General features: G+C 34.9%; 5 protein-coding genes across 5 annotated transcripts; 2 read left to right on the top strand and 3 right to left on the bottom strand.

Annotated features, from left to right (window-relative positions):
- Positions 1-31: 31 nt before the first annotated feature.
- RO3G_12286 (uncharacterized protein) lies at positions 32-1,651 on the top strand (the record flags this gene model as incomplete). Its single annotated transcript, XM_067666870.1, has 3 exons — positions 32-659; positions 718-773; positions 827-1,651. 3 exons carry the CDS (start codon positions 32-34, stop codon positions 1,649-1,651), a joined length of 1,509 nt encoding a protein of 502 aa, XP_067522971.1.
- A 220-nt stretch (positions 1,652-1,871) lies between these two features.
- Positions 1,872-3,166, bottom strand: RO3G_12285 (uncharacterized protein; the record flags this gene model as incomplete). Its single annotated transcript, XM_067666869.1, has 2 exons — positions 1,872-2,908; positions 2,962-3,166. The coding sequence occupies 2 exons, from the start codon at positions 3,164-3,166 to the stop codon at positions 1,872-1,874; spliced, it is 1,242 nt and encodes a 413-aa protein (XP_067522970.1).
- Positions 3,167-5,064: 1,898 nt separating this feature from the next.
- RO3G_12284 (uncharacterized protein) lies at positions 5,065-6,347 on the bottom strand (the record flags this gene model as incomplete). Its single annotated transcript, XM_067666868.1, has 6 exons — positions 5,065-5,248; positions 5,299-5,477; positions 5,526-5,667; positions 5,712-5,905; positions 6,099-6,184; positions 6,341-6,347. The coding sequence occupies 6 exons, from the start codon at positions 6,345-6,347 to the stop codon at positions 5,065-5,067; spliced, it is 792 nt and encodes a 263-aa protein (XP_067522969.1).
- A 1,893-nt stretch (positions 6,348-8,240) lies between these two features.
- Positions 8,241-8,474, top strand: RO3G_12283 (uncharacterized protein; the record flags this gene model as incomplete). Its single annotated transcript, XM_067666867.1, has 1 exon — positions 8,241-8,474. One exon carries the CDS (start codon positions 8,241-8,243, stop codon positions 8,472-8,474), a length of 234 nt encoding a protein of 77 aa, XP_067522968.1.
- A 2,437-nt stretch (positions 8,475-10,911) lies between these two features.
- Positions 10,912-13,053, bottom strand: RO3G_12282 (uncharacterized protein; the record flags this gene model as incomplete). Its single annotated transcript, XM_067666866.1, has 3 exons — positions 10,912-11,910; positions 11,960-12,615; positions 12,681-13,053. The coding sequence occupies 3 exons, from the start codon at positions 13,051-13,053 to the stop codon at positions 10,912-10,914; spliced, it is 2,028 nt and encodes a 675-aa protein (XP_067522967.1).
- Between the last annotated feature and the right edge of the window lie 19 nt (positions 13,054-13,072).

Raw genomic sequence — 13,072 nt, 5'->3', positions numbered from 1 at the left:
TTCTTCTTCTCTTCATTCCTCATCTACAAACATGACCGTTTCTTCACTTCTGCCTATTAACGAAACCGAACTTCAATCATTAAAGGAACGCTATGAAATCAACGGCCAAGGCCACGTCTTTAAATTTTTCGAGAGTCTCGAACAAGAACAACAAGCACAGCTTGTGAAACAACTCTTGGACTTGGACGTTGAACGATTAAACACCATTTATCGTAAGGCCATCGAAGGTGCCGAGGCTGCCTTACTCAACCAACATGCTCAGCTGGAACCTCTTTCTGAAACCGTCTTTGATTCTGTTCTCAAGGCCTCCCCTGAACAAATTCGTGAGTGGGAAACGATCGGTTTGAGCCAAATTGCTCAGGGCAAGGTCGCTGTCATCTTGATGGCCGGTGGTCAAGGTACACGTTTGGGTTCATCTGATCCCAAGGGTTGTTATAACATCAATTTACCCTCCAACAAGTCTCTTTTCCAATTACAAGCCGAACGTATCTTGCGTTTGCAAGATATCGCTCGTCAATACAGAAAGCCAGGTACTGGTGAATGTATCATTCCTTGGTATATCATGACTTCAGGTCCTACTCATCGTCCTACTTTTGAGTTCTTTGAAAAGAACAACTTTTTTGGTCTTAAACAGGAAAATGTCATCTTTTTTGAACAAGGTAAGCATGGGAAAGAAAGAGAGAGAAAAGTGTTTATGTCATACTTACATTTTAAAAGGTACACTTCCTTGTTTGACAATGGATGGTAAGATCATCTTGGAAGGAAAGGATAAGGTAAACAGAATAAAAAAGTGTAAATAAGCTTTATTCATTTCTTTTTTCGATAGGTCGCTATTGCTCCTGATGGTAACGGTGGTATCTATGCTGCAGTTGTTAACAAAGGCGTCATCAAATCATTAAAGGAACGTGGCATCTTGTACTCTCACTGTTATTGTGTTGATAACTGTTTGGCCCGTGTGGCTGACCCTGTGTTTATCGGTTACTCTGTCTCCAAGGGAACTGATTGTGGTGTCAAGGTGGTCAGCAAGGCTTCTCCTGAAGAACCTGTGGGTGTTGTCTGTGTCCGTGATGGTAAATACGGTGTAGTCGAATACTCTGAAATCTCTCAAGATGTATCCGAAAAGCGCAATGAAGACGGCTCTCTCCAATTTGGTGCTGCCAACATTGCCAACCATTTCTTTTCCACTGAATTTTTAGAACGCGTTCCCAGCTTTGCTGATCAACTCGAATACCACATTGCCAAAAAGAAGATTAAATACGTCGATCTTGAGACTGGTGAAGTCGTTGTGCCCAAGTCCAACAGCGGAATGAAGCTCGAATGCTTTGTGTTTGATGTCTTCCCCTATGCCCAAAACTTTAGTGTGCTCGAAGTGGACCGTAAAGAAGAATTCTCCCCCTTAAAGAACGCTCCTGGCTCAGGTGCTGACTGCCCAGAAACTTCTCGAAGGGATATCGTTGCACAACATGTACGCTTCATTGAAGCTGCTGGTGGAAAGGTTGCTGGTGATGCCGATTATGAAAAACTTGAATTTGAAATCTCTCCTTGGGTCTCTTACTCTGGTGAAGGTCTTCAAGAATATGTTGCTGGAAAGACAATCAGTGTTCCTGCTGTTATTGAAACAAAAGAAGATTTAATTCGTTTTGCTCATTAAGCTTTGTATAGAAAATTTCCCTCTCTCCCTCTTTCTCCCTCAGCATTTCTTTTCCGTTTTCCCACCCTGTTTTTTCCTATCATTTTATAAAGTACATTATAAAGTTTTTATACCTGAAATAAATGAAGACCGTGCTTCATGTGTATAAAAAAAGGAGGTTTTATTATGGGGGAATATTTTTTAAAAGTGTATTAATGCAAGAGGTATGTAGTTTTTTTTTTTACAAGTCATCATAAGATGGAGGAGGATTATTGTTGTGATAAAGTGCAGTTTCATTTCTTGGTTTTGCTCGATCTCTTTGAGTACCTTTACCCTTCTTTTTATACGAAAGATAACGTGGACAAACAAAAGATTCCGTTGGCTTGCCTTCTTCATTGTCTATTGTGTTATACAACAATGCCTCCTCATAAGTTGGTAAGGTATGATCTTCTCTTAATCTGCAATCCAGAATGGTGATTGGTGTTTCGAATCTAATCGGTATCCGTGTATCACCAGCATAGGATAACTCAATGTTGATCTTTAGTGTATGAACAATACTGATATCACTGTAAGTAGTCGAATGATTGAGATGATAGCAATTAGGTAGTAAGAATACAAGACGATGATGAAGTGGGCCTTCATTCAACGAGATGTGTGCATTCTTGACGCTCAAAGATCGCTGAATATCTTTGAATGAGGGTTGTACAATGGTTGGGTCATCAAACAGACTTGTTGCGTTGGACAGTGCGACCTTGAAATCAGAAAGTTCGACACGACTGGCCTTGAATTCGGGAAGCAAGTAAACACGTTTCTCTGTAATGATGACTGAGATAGATTCTATAGAGACATGTTTCACTTTGGGTAAAATAGAAAGCGAGATGGGCATCTCGGTTCCGGAAGAACAGATGGTTTTTTCAACATGGATCGAGGTGTCACCAATATTGAAATGGTGTTCGGATGTCATCAAAGAATGAGTATTGTTATCATCGTTAGGCCAATCTGGTGTCCGTAAGAGGAGGACGTCCCGTCGTGCCCGAAGCTTTGTGGTTGCTACACCCACTCGATGTATAGTCGCTGTCATATAGTAGAAAACCTTGCCGCGTACATCTTCAATTGTCTCTGCTAGCTGATTGGATAATAAAAATTGAAATGGCCAGCGATGTAAACCAGGGTTTAATATACCCTCTGATTTTGGTTGATCAGGGAATGATTGCAAAATGAGATCTTCCTCATAGATTACTTTTTCATGCAATATTTTGCTTATCTTTGTATCAACGCCTATTATCCAAATCAATTTAGTTTAGCAGCTAAACTAATCAAGTCGATTTTACCTTCCGGCCATACCATCGAACACTTGCCAGTAAATCGGATAGTAACTTGTGTGGCCGTTATGGGTTTTGTTAGAACAACGCTTACTTCACCTCGCAATACGTGTGTTGAAGGGTCATTGGCGTCCACCTTGAGGAAAACCACCGGTTCTGTAAGATCAATACTGAGCTGCTTTGCCCCTGTAAGCAAATGGCTAATAGCAGGCATCGTATGTAGGAAAGAAAAGAAAAAATAAATCAAGTCGTAAATTGAAAAACTCCATGTTAACAGTCAGCAAAATGCTTTGACCAATAGTTGAATATAAGAAATTTTTTTAGTTTAAACTCAACAATGTACTGAAAATTGAATAAAGGAAGTTGTACTACAGTACAGGTTTTTGTGGATGCGTACGTAAAGTAGCAAACTTTATTGAAAACAAAAATTCTGTTCAGTGCAGAGCGCTTGAAAAAGGGTTCACTCATATGAACTCTTCCACAATGAGTGGAAAAAAAACTAAAAATCCCTTTTATAAAAAAGGGGAAGGATAAAAATGAAGAGTATGGTGCAAAGGTGGAGAGTGCTCACAATTAGAAATAAAGGCGCTTGGGCCATCGTAGGGGTCTTGTTATTAATATCTGAATTATGCGGCAAGCTATCAGTTTCTCAAAGGATGAAGAACATAGCGTGTCAGTAATGTGATTAAGGTAAAACAACCACTGTTAATTACAAAAGGCGCGTAGACAGAGGATTCAAAACAGACGGCCAGAGATCACTTTTGATAGAAGGCATACACTGTCATCATTGCATCCTACGCAAGATATAATAAGATCCTTTGTAAGTTTCTGAGATGAATGAATTGGACATGTTTTGATTTCATAAATGTCCTAGATTTAATAACAGAAGTGTGAATATGTAATAAAATAATAATGATAGTAACAAGTTTTTTAAGTGTTTTATTTTTTAGAAGTAAGATACTCTAGATCAAGAGCTTAAAAAAAAAGAAGGCAAAAGAGAAGGTTATTAGTGCCTCTCCTGCTCATATACCAAAGAAGGTAACCTCTAGAGTCAATATTATGCTAGTATTTGACACTTTTTGTGTCTATAAGACTAAAAGAGGACCAGCAGAGTTTGAATAGCAGATAACCAAATGTATCAACTTTAAAAAGAAGAACATCTGAGCAAATGATTCATGTTACTATGTAAATGTGGAGTGACTAGATTAAAGAATAAATAGTAAGTGTCCAATGAAGTAGATCCAATTCACATATGGGATTACATAAACAAGCATTAATTGATCTCTCCCGGTTTCTTGCATGCAAATGCATCCCAGGTAAAGTAAGTTTTCCTTTCCAAAATTATTTCATCTACTGTAAGCATCTCTGAAAGAGGCCCTTTACGGTTCTTTTTATATTGTTTTTGCTGGTTTTGTTTATATAAGTTTACCAACTCAGGTTTTATGTTTCACTGTTCAGTACTGCAAGTTTATTGTTTTCTCTTGACAAGTAAATGAAGATGATCAATCCGATCAGAAAAATGATCAAAAATTGTCTTGACAGTTTCGATTATTCCATCAGATGCTGGTTCATCTTCATTAACGTCGCTTCTACAAAAGTGATACTTTTTGGTTTGTTTCAATGTTTTTCAATAGAATTTAGGAATGTCAAATATTGAGACCAATAGACAGTTATAGTCTCATTTGTTAACAGTTTCTTTTAACTCATTAGAATCATGAACGGAAGTGTTTGTTTATGACCAAATTGTAGCGTTGCATACCATGTTGGTTCAGCAAATCAAGTGCTACAAGAACAAAATTCAATTCATATCAGTTTTGTTCTATCTTGCTGTAAGAAAGATGTTTTTGACTGTTCTGAAGAAACGCGAAAATAATTTTATTCTCTTTGAATTATCACAATAATAACTTTTTTTAATGTAGTAAGTACTGTATAGGATGAAATCAAAACGAATAGTAAAAAAAAAAAAAAAAAAAGAAAAAGAAAAAAAAAAGTTTATTTGCTCTAATTTATTGCTTGTTTGCTGTGTATAGATGCGTCTGTGTATAGATGTGTATGCGTGAATGTGATAACAAGAATAAAAAATAGAGATGATTTGATTTGTATGCTATAAAGTTATAAAAAGTCTTGTTCGTCTATAATAGATGCTCTTCTCCTTTTATTCCATTCTGATAACATTTCATCTTCCCAGACTTCTTTTGTCAATTGTGAATTAGGGTATTTACTCGCTCGTAAATGATCAGGTACATCTCCCCATTTTAATGTTCCCCAATCATTATCCCAAGTGTTGATGACAGATCTAGAATGGAAGTATTAGATAATATGGTGTGAGTTTTAAGCTCTACTTACTCTTCATGTAACCATATTCCACTTTGCTTTTGTAGCTGTAATACTGCATACTTTTCTTGTAATTGAACTGATTTTTGTATGATTCTCTCAATGTCCATATCTTGAGGTATACGAGTAACAAGTGAATGAACAATATCTCTATCCGCTTTTAATATTTCATCCCTTCTTAATAATATAATCTATAAATTTATGTTATAAATTGATATGTTTTATCTCTAAAATATTACCGCACTCGATAGATAAACAGGCATAATAGCTTCACTGGATATAAACAAATCAAACAACCTCACAATCTTTTCGTACTTTTCAAAATCATGACTGAACCAAGTTAAAATCCAACTTATAGCGTAATATGGCATCACGTTACATCTAATGAACATAAGTACACTATTTATGTTGATTATTTACTTTACCTTTCTAAAAATGAAGTCAATTCTGAATCCTCATATTCTATTATAGAACTCATCAACCGTAGTTGTTTTGATATCGGTTCAAGTGAATCCATCATAGCATCCCTTAAAAAGAATAAGGCTACATTTTCAGCAGCAGGTATAGCTGCCTTTTTACCAAGAACTAATAAGAAGCAAGTACAAATATCATGAAATCCCTATACTACAATAAATATGTTGCTATTTTGAAGCCTTTTTCTTTTTACTTGATAGTATTTTAAATTAGGATTTCTCCAAAGTATTTCCACAAGCATACAGTGTAATTCTTGTTGCTTCTGTGCTTTTAATACAGGCGAAATATCTTTTTGTATACTTTTTTCTTAGTGTTGTCAATCCTCTTTCATAGATTACAGAGATTAAACAAATACCTTGTGGATAATAATATAAAGATCTTTCTACATCTTTAGCAATTTGTAATGGATCAGCCAAGTCCTTTTCTAAATTAAATAAATATTAAAGAAATGTAAGAAATTATAAATGAACAATAGTTACCACTTCCTTTTTCTACGATATAATTTCCATGTTGAGTATGAAGTAAGATAGGCCTACATAAATTAAGTATCTATGATATAATTTACTAAATTATTTATTACCAAACATATTTTCTTATGTGATCATGAACAAATCCTTCTGGTTGTCTCGCTAGTTTCTTTAATTGCTCAAGGTCTTTATTTGATATTGCTTTTAATATGTTCTCTACTTGTTTGGCTCGGAGCATATTTTTTGCTATAAAAAGAGAATTGTTCATTAATACAAAGAATCAAAATAAGCCTTCTTTGTTATTATCTTTACCAACCGACTTGGTTATTCCCATTATTATATCGTGCATCTATATTGTATATAGTTGAATAAGGAGAAAAGAAATAAAGAAAAAAGGGCTGAATGCATAGTTTAATGTAGATCATGTGTACCAATCAAAAGTCACACTTGTAGCAGAAAAAAAATTCCTTGTACGACGACAACACACTCATTAGACAATGTTTATTGAGAAATACACCATTTCCGGCAATAAATTGCACAAATATAAGAATTCTTTGCTATGCGTCACCTATCACGCTTGCCAACAATAAAAGAACGAATAAACATATTCCAGGCTCAATTCCTCTTTTGATCTTTTACGCTATCTTTTACGCTCTCCTGACAAAACTTATGCCGCACATACAACAGGACAGACATCAACCAACTACAAACTGTCCAAGTCCTCGCTTTGGAAAAGCATACCTCTTCCAGTGGAAGAACTCAGCATCAAGTCTCTCAAGGCCGTCAAGAAACAGTTTCTGCAACAAAGTCTAGATTATCAAAAACAGCATAAAAATTCAAAACTGCTTTCTTGCTGTCGACCCACAGTTTCACTTGATCCAATCCTTTGACTGTCGATGAGCCGAAAAGAACGTAGCCGATGCATAAGATGGCGTTTTGGATGGCTTCCTGGCGGCAAACTTAGGCCCTGTCGCCCTTCATCTAAATCAGATGCCGACAAAAACCGCACGCAATCCAATGTCTCAACATGCATAACCGACTACACATGCCTAGCATTGTTGAAGATCCTTTATCGTTCCTTTTAAATCTCCTACCAGCAAAACTTCCTCGTTCGAGTCGTACAGTTACCCCTTGGATCCTTCGCAGGCCAATTATCTGTTCAATCCTATTCGAACTGAATCCTCTTTATCACCCTATAGACACTTCTATCAGGCCTTCACTGGGTTAGCTCCTTCTCAATTGGCTCTTGAAGCATGAAGGATGTTGCTATTTTCCAAATACTGTTCTATTGACCTTTTTTACCCTTGATCCCCAAGGGTCTTTTTAGACTCACATTACTTTACTTCATATTGAACTAGTCCGGGCGAACAGATGTGATAAACACCCTCGCGCTCCAATGGACTTTATAAATAAAATTAAAAAAAAATATTTGTGCCATCTATTTCCGGAAATGGTGTACAAGTAAATATATCTTTATTGCCAACAAAAAAAATAATCTTTTTCTTTTACTTTATATCTAAATTGTACTTGTATCAACACAATGTAATCTTCAACTTAATTTCTTACAACTAAACAATGAGTATTTTATAGACAATGAAACATGTAGCAATCTACATAATTGTTGTCAGTCATTATAAAATATTAAATTGTTTGTTTTGTATTAGTTGTCCTTCTTTAAGGACAGCATATGTTAACTATGAGCTTCTTGCTATCCTTGTGCTTTACTTGAACGATATCCTTTAAGCTCACATAGAATACTTGGTTCTTTAACATATCGGGTCTTTACTACCATTTGCAAGATGTCAAGGACGATTTCTCTGGAGCATACAACCAAGACCCAAGGTCTAAAAACCTAAAGTCCTTTTGAAAGTAGTCGATTTTACTAAAAGGTCTTTGTGTGATACATTCTCTCTTCTTCAAGTTGAAGTGGCGGATCCTTCGTACGTTTCAGACAATCCATAAACTACTGGTGATTTCTTATTGAATGGCATGCTAATAAAAGAAGGCGAACTGATGGCTGCAGTAGCAAATATTATCCTCCACAAAAAACCCGTCATGTTCATGTGCTCATTCTGTCACATCACCCTTTTCTGTTCTACGTATTTCCTCACAGATATAATAACAGCAGAGGAAAGACATCGTCTTGATTTCTCCTTACCAAGTACTATATTTGTTTACATGAAACGCAATGCTGTCAATGTCTCTTCTGAAAGCCTCAAAGACATAGGTAAGACTCAAAATAACTAATGCAGACTTCAAACTTTACTCAGACTATGGTACAGCAAAAGTTATTTGATGGTGAACTACATGTTCCAATTGTGTTCTTTGTATGTTCATAAACTAAATAAACAGAATTTTTTTTTCTTGTCTTTTTCCTTTTCTTTGGCTCCTTCTGACTTATTACCATTCCCATCATCCTTTTTTAACCAAGATGTCCATCCTATCCTCAGCAGGATTAAGATCTAATTTCTTGGTAGCCAAACTAACTGTTTGAATAACATAGGATGACTCGTTGAACTCTACTTAGTTACATGTACTAAAGCGAATAAAAGCATACATCACCTATTAAAAAGAAGTGAGGAGTAAAAATAGCTCATCTTTGAGTAAAACCAGGGTTTGTCTTTGTAGGAATACCAGACCATGGATTATGACATCTTAATTTACTTTTGGCATTCACAGAAAGCGTTGATGGAATCTTTCAAGAATGTAAAAAAAAGGGTAAATTACATTAGGAATGTAACTCTTATCAGATAGGAAAAAGAAACTAACATCAATCAAAAATGCTATACTTCACCATGATTTTTTTACCTGCTGTATACCATTATCGTTCGTTTTAAGAGTTTTTATGACTGATTTCATCTGGTTCATTTCAATCTCTTTCATGTTTATCGTTTGAGAGGTGACTTTTACCCTCTTGAATTTGAACCTACCATCGTATTCCTATGTATGTTTTTTAAAAAAAATAGAGCAAATGAATGTTTCATCTGTTCTTTCTACAAAGTCTTGTATTATCAATACATAGTAATTGTACAAGTCAACCACATACTTTTCTCGTCTTCTTTATCTTCAGCGCTCAATGGATACGCGAGCCCTAGACATTTCAAAAATATTCAAAATGATATTCTTTAAATAGGTCCTGTCACTACATGAAATATACATCCTTGACGTACGCATCTTTGGCACCATCATAACTCTCTTTTTTTTTTTCTCTCTCTTTTATTTAAATGGTCGTTTCTTACAGAATGAACCAACACATCAATCGTGATGGTGATACATTTACTTTCTGTGTGTATTAACAAAAAACAAGAAAATAGAGCATGTAAAAACTTATGACCTTCTTATTCACGCAATGTCACTTTCATCCTCTTGGAGGTATTTTTTTTTACTGCTCGTGTTCTAAAACAATGACAAACCCATTTCAGTATCACCTTTTAACTTTTTATTTTTCCGTCTTTATTGGGGTCAACTTGGCATCGAAAGACACTTTTTCATACATGCATCATTTTTGTTAAATAAGCATTGTTAAATTACAGCAGGTACCTTCAGGGCTTTTTAGCCGGATTGGAAATCTCATCGTTGTTTTGTTTTATATTTTTCTTTTGCAGTAGTGGCTTTAGCTCTAATAATAATATGCTTTTAGGTTTTCATGATTCATAGTTAAACACACTTCTTTTTTGTAGAATGACTCGAGTTCAATAAGGTTTGACTAAAGCTGAACTTTAATTTCTTATAGAAATGGTGCGAAAGAATCAGACATGTGTAACCGTGTCTGGTATTTTTCTTTTTTGGTCTAAAGCTCCCTTATTGAAACGAATCGTATTCCATTCTTTCTTTTCTGTAGCTTATGATTCTCATCTTGTTTTAAAGTCATCTCACTGTTACTTTTTATTGCTTATAAAGTAAAGTTCGAAAGTTAGCTTACTGCGTTCAATTTGATTCTCAGAAAACAAAATAGAGTGAAATGACGGTTGTGATATTCTTTATTTGTATTTAATAAAAACAATATCAACTTTTTGGGAGTGCTATTTACATGGCATTATTTATCCAAAAGTACTTTTAGAAACCTGATGACCCGAGGTCGAGATTTTTTTTTTTTTTCTTTTTTACAAAGCACGAGCCATGGTTACTTGATTTGGAGATCTGTCATTTAATGTTTACACCCTCTAAATAAGGAGAAGAGAGGAAAAAAGAGATGGATTCAAAAGAAGACAATGAATTCAGGTTATTCTCCTTTAGTCAAGAAATTCTCCCCTTTTTTTTTTTTACATAAAACGTAGGATAAAAGGAGAGAACAATTGACAAAACGTGAAAGACGGAGAATATTTATCCCGCTGCTGATAAAAAAAAAAAAAAAAAAAACGCGCCAATGCAAACAGGGATAAAAAAAAAAAAAAGGGCACACATGTGAAAGCGAGATGCCTTGTGGAAAATAATGTTTTGATAAACAAGGATGATCCTAAATAAAATAATCCGTCATGTGTAAATTGTTTTTATAACACATACAAATAACAATAAAAGAGAAGGAATAATGCTTGTTTTATGATGCTTTGAAAACTAAGAAACATATTTTTTTTTGCATAAATAAAGAAAACATGTACATAATATATTTATATAAAGAAATGTAGGTGTGTTTGAATGTTTGAAAAAGGGGGGGGGCGTAGTTTTTTTTTGTTGTTATATGTTCTTATGATATCGTAGTAGTCATAGAGGAGATTTTATCCAATCTCTCCATCCAATCTTGAGGTATAGCAGGTGATATTTTTTCATTTAAAACGGATAACTGAGCAGCAGTTGGTACGAAAAAAGGCAACATGAATTTAGAATCTTTTGTTTCCTCTTCTTCTTGTTCTTCTTCTTCAATCTCTTCTACAATTTTGGATGACCTATCAAACGTCCTTGATGGTCTGTGATCAATTGTCATTTGAATTTCATTAGAAATCTTTTGTTCGTTGGTTTCATAGCGATAGTTAGTAATACATCTTCTTATTTGTAATGTATTTAGAGCATCAAACATATCCATTGATTCCAAAGTATCCAAATGAGAAATACATTGTAATAATTGAACCAATTGAATTGTAGGTTTCAAATAAGATAGCAGATTAGAAGGTAATCGATTATTTCTAATCCATTCTTCCAGTTCTGCTAAATTCATTCTGAATTGAACTGCCTTTGAACGACAAAGGTACTTCTTCTTTGTTAGGATGTGATTGAATAACTCACAAGACATAAAGTGAAAGAATTGAGCTAATGCTTGAATAATAATAGTTGAATGTACTTCATATGATTGTAATACATAAAGTGTACAAGATAATAAAGTGGTAATTGATTCGGGTGATATTATCTTTGTATCTGGTGCACTAATGTTTGACATATTACTCGAGTTGCGTTGCATTTCTGTATTGTTACTTTTTCTTCTAAAAAACCGTTGCCAATCATCAGAAAAGTTAACTTGTTCTATGCCTGTGATCGGGTCATATTCTAACATGGCCATTTCTAATATCTGACCTAATCTTTTCTCTGTGTCTTGGATCATAAAAGTGTATGTTTCTAATATTAATTCAGATATTCTTAATTGATATTCTGCTGTTGTCGTAGCAAACCCTGCGTCCTTTTTCAAGTAATATAATAGTCGAGTAATATTGGTTATCCAATAAGATAATATATGAACATTTTCTGTATTACTCTAATATTAAAATATGAGTAACAATAATTAAACATCATGTCCTTATTACCTTTATCGTTTTACTAATACGTCCTAAAGCGCCTTCCATCACCTCTTCTGCTAATTCTGAACCAGAATAATGATGCGCGTATCGAGCACTAAGAAATATAACATTCGCAGGTAAAAAGATTTCTTGTACGTTACGGACAGGTAAAGTAAGTTTAGTAATCACAGTATCAAGAATATAAGGTAAATCATCTGCAGAGAATACAAACATTTGATCAGGCATACACCGATCCCAATCAAATTCAACTTCTTTTAATTCTTCTTCTTCTTCTTCTTCCTCTTCTTCATTGAATTGCTCTTGTTGTTTCTCTTCTTCATTTGACATTAAATACTCCTCAATGAGTTTTGGTCTATTTTCATTATCTAAATTTAATAAAGATTCATAATTTTCTTCATAAGGATAATAATGATCCTTTGATGCTACAGAAGAGATACTTTCGACAGCTGTAAGTCCAAGTACACTTGAAGTAGTCGATGACACACTGTCTCGAGGATTATTGGCTAAAATATCCGCGATTTTGTTGGTATCATTCTTTACGAAATCAAATACAGTTCTTCCCTTGGCTGATTTGGTTTGTGAAGAGGCACCATGCTCCAACAAGAGCTTCACGAGTGCTTCATGATTATTCGTTGTAGCCCACATCAAGGCCGTCCAGCCATCTATCATCAAAGGGTAAACAAACACACATTCTCCTTTTAAAAAAAAGGGGATTTCAACTCCTTACGTGAATCTTGACTATCTATCTTTGCTCCTGCTGTTAGCAAGGCTTGGGCAATTTCAAATTTGCCAAAGCATGCTGCATAAATGAGTGGTGTCGTACCGTCTTCATCTTTTGCATTGATATCAATAAAGGGCTTCATCGTCTCAAGGTACTTTAATACCTTCTCGAGATCGCCACTGGAAGCCGACTTTAAAAATAGTTTTGTACATTTTTGTCGTTTTAAGCCATCATCCATATCTTGTCGCTCAATTACATTTTCGTCATAGTCATCTGCGTCATCGACCGTGGTAGATGTGCTAATGGTTGAAGGTAAGCTGATTCTATTACCTAACAATTCTGAAAGTTGTTTATAGCTTTCTGCGATACGTTGTGACATTTCGTCATAACTCATATTT

The sequence above is a fragment of the Rhizopus delemar genome, genomic scaffold, assembly GCF_000149305.1.
Source record: "Rhizopus delemar RA 99-880 supercont3.10 genomic scaffold, whole genome shotgun sequence".
Classification (NCBI taxonomy): domain Eukaryota; kingdom Fungi; phylum Mucoromycota; class Mucoromycetes; order Mucorales; family Rhizopodaceae; genus Rhizopus; species Rhizopus delemar.
This window is presented reverse-complemented; position numbering and strand designations above follow the sequence as displayed.